The following is a 2,599-nucleotide window of genomic DNA, read 5'->3' on the forward strand; positions in this document are numbered from 1 at the left end:
TTATAAGAGATCAATTCGCTCTAATTTTTAAACTAACGGAGCTACACGTGTTCTGCTGAGCGTAAAATTTGCTATGTTACGCACTTGTAAGATGGAGACAACACACGCGGGTATCACGTCTTCTTAATTTATGTACCTATACCCACCTAGGTATGTATTTATTTTACTGCTATTTGTTAGACATAGCGGAAATCGGAATACAAGCTTATATAAAAACAATTTAAGCAATTAATAGTGATTTAAACATATTTTTTATGTTTATTTATAGAATTTTGAAAATGTATGTGAAAACGGAATGCATGATGGATTTGCTTTATGAGTTTACTACGAGACAGTGGAAATTCGACAATAGTAACACTAGGGAGTTGTGGTCGTTGTTAAGTCAAGACGACCGTAACGTTTTCTGGTACAGCCTGGAAGAATTTGATTGGACATCCTATATAAAAATTTATTTTTATGGTATCAGAAAACACGTGTTACATGAAGAATTGAGTAACGTGACTAAAGCAACAGAAAAAAATCGAAAGTACGATATTTTGCCTAAATTATATATTTCTTTTCTACCATGAACATATATTACTATATATTATATTCGTATTTTATATATTGTTTTCAGATTATTTTGGATGCATCAGTTATGTATTTCTTTAATTATTTACGTTGCGTTCCAAGCATGTTGGACGTTTGTATCGTATATTCATATTGATTAACAGAACGTATAGGTACAGCATATTTCACTGGCTACACAGTATACATTATTAATTGTTATCAATAAATCAATCTATATTATCATTGATTTAATGTTGTTTTTTCAAAGTTTAATTAAATTATGTATTTCAATATTTGAAATTTAGTGTACTGGCTGTTGCAGGGTAATAACTAATAGATTCTGAGAGAAGCGATGAATGTTTTGATTTTACGATGGTGTGTGTGTGTTTTTTCAGTCGTAACCTTTTGGGACAGAAAAAATGTCATCACACCGGTAAACTTTACTTACTCGTGGCCAAAAACCAGACGCTTGATTCTGGCACCCGTATGTTTGAAATTCAACTCAAAAACCACATCAGTAATTGTTAGGTATACCTAAATATATTTATATAATTTATACAAATCTATAACCACAATTCCAACAAAACCATGGGGCCTATAGGGAGTCTTCTTCTTTCAGTTAAAAAATAGTTATCAAAATCCGATAATTCTATAAGGCCTGAAAACTATTCATATGGAGTTATTTTTTTTTTGAAATAAGATACCGTGTCACCTTCCCCCTTCTCCCTTCTTAAATATGATCGGGCACTGGGCAGTAGAATAGTGGAAAAGTATTATAATGAAGGTGACCACTAACATATTAAATATATAATTTTTACATTTGATAGAATTGCGGAAAATTTGAAAAAGCAGAACTGGGCCCCTATACATAAAGTTAAAATCAGCTAGGATCCAAGTCTCCGTCAAAATAATAATCAAAAGCGGGTATTAATGTCACGTGTTACGCCCTCCCGTCAATTGATTTTGGATTTTTCAATTTATGGGGGGGAGGGGGAGCTGTAAACATTTTGGAATTGTAGTTACGAATTTGTACACATTTTGTATACCAATTATATTGATGTGGTCTTTGATTGGAATTTCTAACATGCTGGTGCCAGATGACGGATAATTCGTACCTTCAAAAACCTCAATATATTTTATTAAGTTTTGGTTCGTAACAAAAAAAATGTTTGATTCATTTTTCATAGGCATCACTTGAATTTCTACTTTTGAGTACGGCAAGGTTCACTTTCTTATATCAGAAAAGATATTGATGAGGCAGATACAGTAGATCAAAGAATTGAGAAATGAGAAATCACTACCTATTTATTATTATTATTGTTTTGGTTACTGCCTACTGGTTAGAAGTTTAGAACTATAGAGATGGCAAAATATGTTGAACATTGATGTTCGATATATCGATACATTGAAATTTAAAAACATCGATTGTTTAGATGTATCGGATTACTGGAAAAACCTCGAAGATTTTTTCGATGTTTAATAAAAAAAAAATTAATTCTGTTTTAAGCTTTCAATTATAATTCATAAGTATAACACAATAAATTATTTGCAAATTAAGATTTTTTTTTTGGGGGGTGGGGCACTTATTTTATTATTAACAATTTCTAGAGCGATAAAATACACGTTTTAGCAAGAGAAAAATGTATTTTTGAATATAAAATTATAATCAAAATAGAACATTGGTGAAAATTAAATTGATGGATTAGCAACTAGAATAATTACTAAAATGAACAAGTATATTATGTATAATGGTATAATGATGAGGATGATAAACGCTTTCTTCTTTAGAGTTAAAAGAATCAATAATCTTTTCAATATATATTTTAATGTCAATAATGAATAAACCATTAAATGATTGTGGGGGGGGAGGGCATGTCACATTGCCGCCAAAAATAAATACATTTCTTTTTTATGAAAATAAGCAGTGGTCGGGAGTAGCGCGCTAATTGTAGCGACGCTACAGTAGCACGCTACTTTAGCTGTAGCGATTAACATAGAGCCGCTATAATATATACAATGTAGCGAAATACTATAACGCGCTAGAATTTAC

The 2,599-nt window shown here is 31.1% G+C and overlaps 1 protein-coding gene across 1 annotated transcript in view; it reads left to right on the forward strand.

Annotated features, from left to right (window-relative positions):
- Positions 1 to 770, forward strand: part of LOC100168112 (fatty acyl-CoA reductase wat-like) — a 3,086-nt gene extending 2,316 nt beyond the window's left edge. The window contains exons 4-5 of the mRNA XM_029490453.1: positions 269 to 526; positions 617 to 770. Of these exons, the coding sequence (XP_029346313.1) occupies positions 269 to 526; positions 617 to 710 (352 nt within the window). The 3' untranslated portion in view covers positions 711 to 770. The remainder of the gene's footprint in view (positions 1 to 268; positions 527 to 616) is intronic.
- The last annotated feature ends 1,829 nt before the right edge of the window (positions 771 to 2,599 follow it).

This window comes from Acyrthosiphon pisum, chromosome A2 (genome assembly GCF_005508785.2).
Source record: "Acyrthosiphon pisum isolate AL4f chromosome A2, pea_aphid_22Mar2018_4r6ur, whole genome shotgun sequence".
Taxonomy (NCBI): domain Eukaryota; kingdom Metazoa; phylum Arthropoda; class Insecta; order Hemiptera; family Aphididae; genus Acyrthosiphon; species Acyrthosiphon pisum.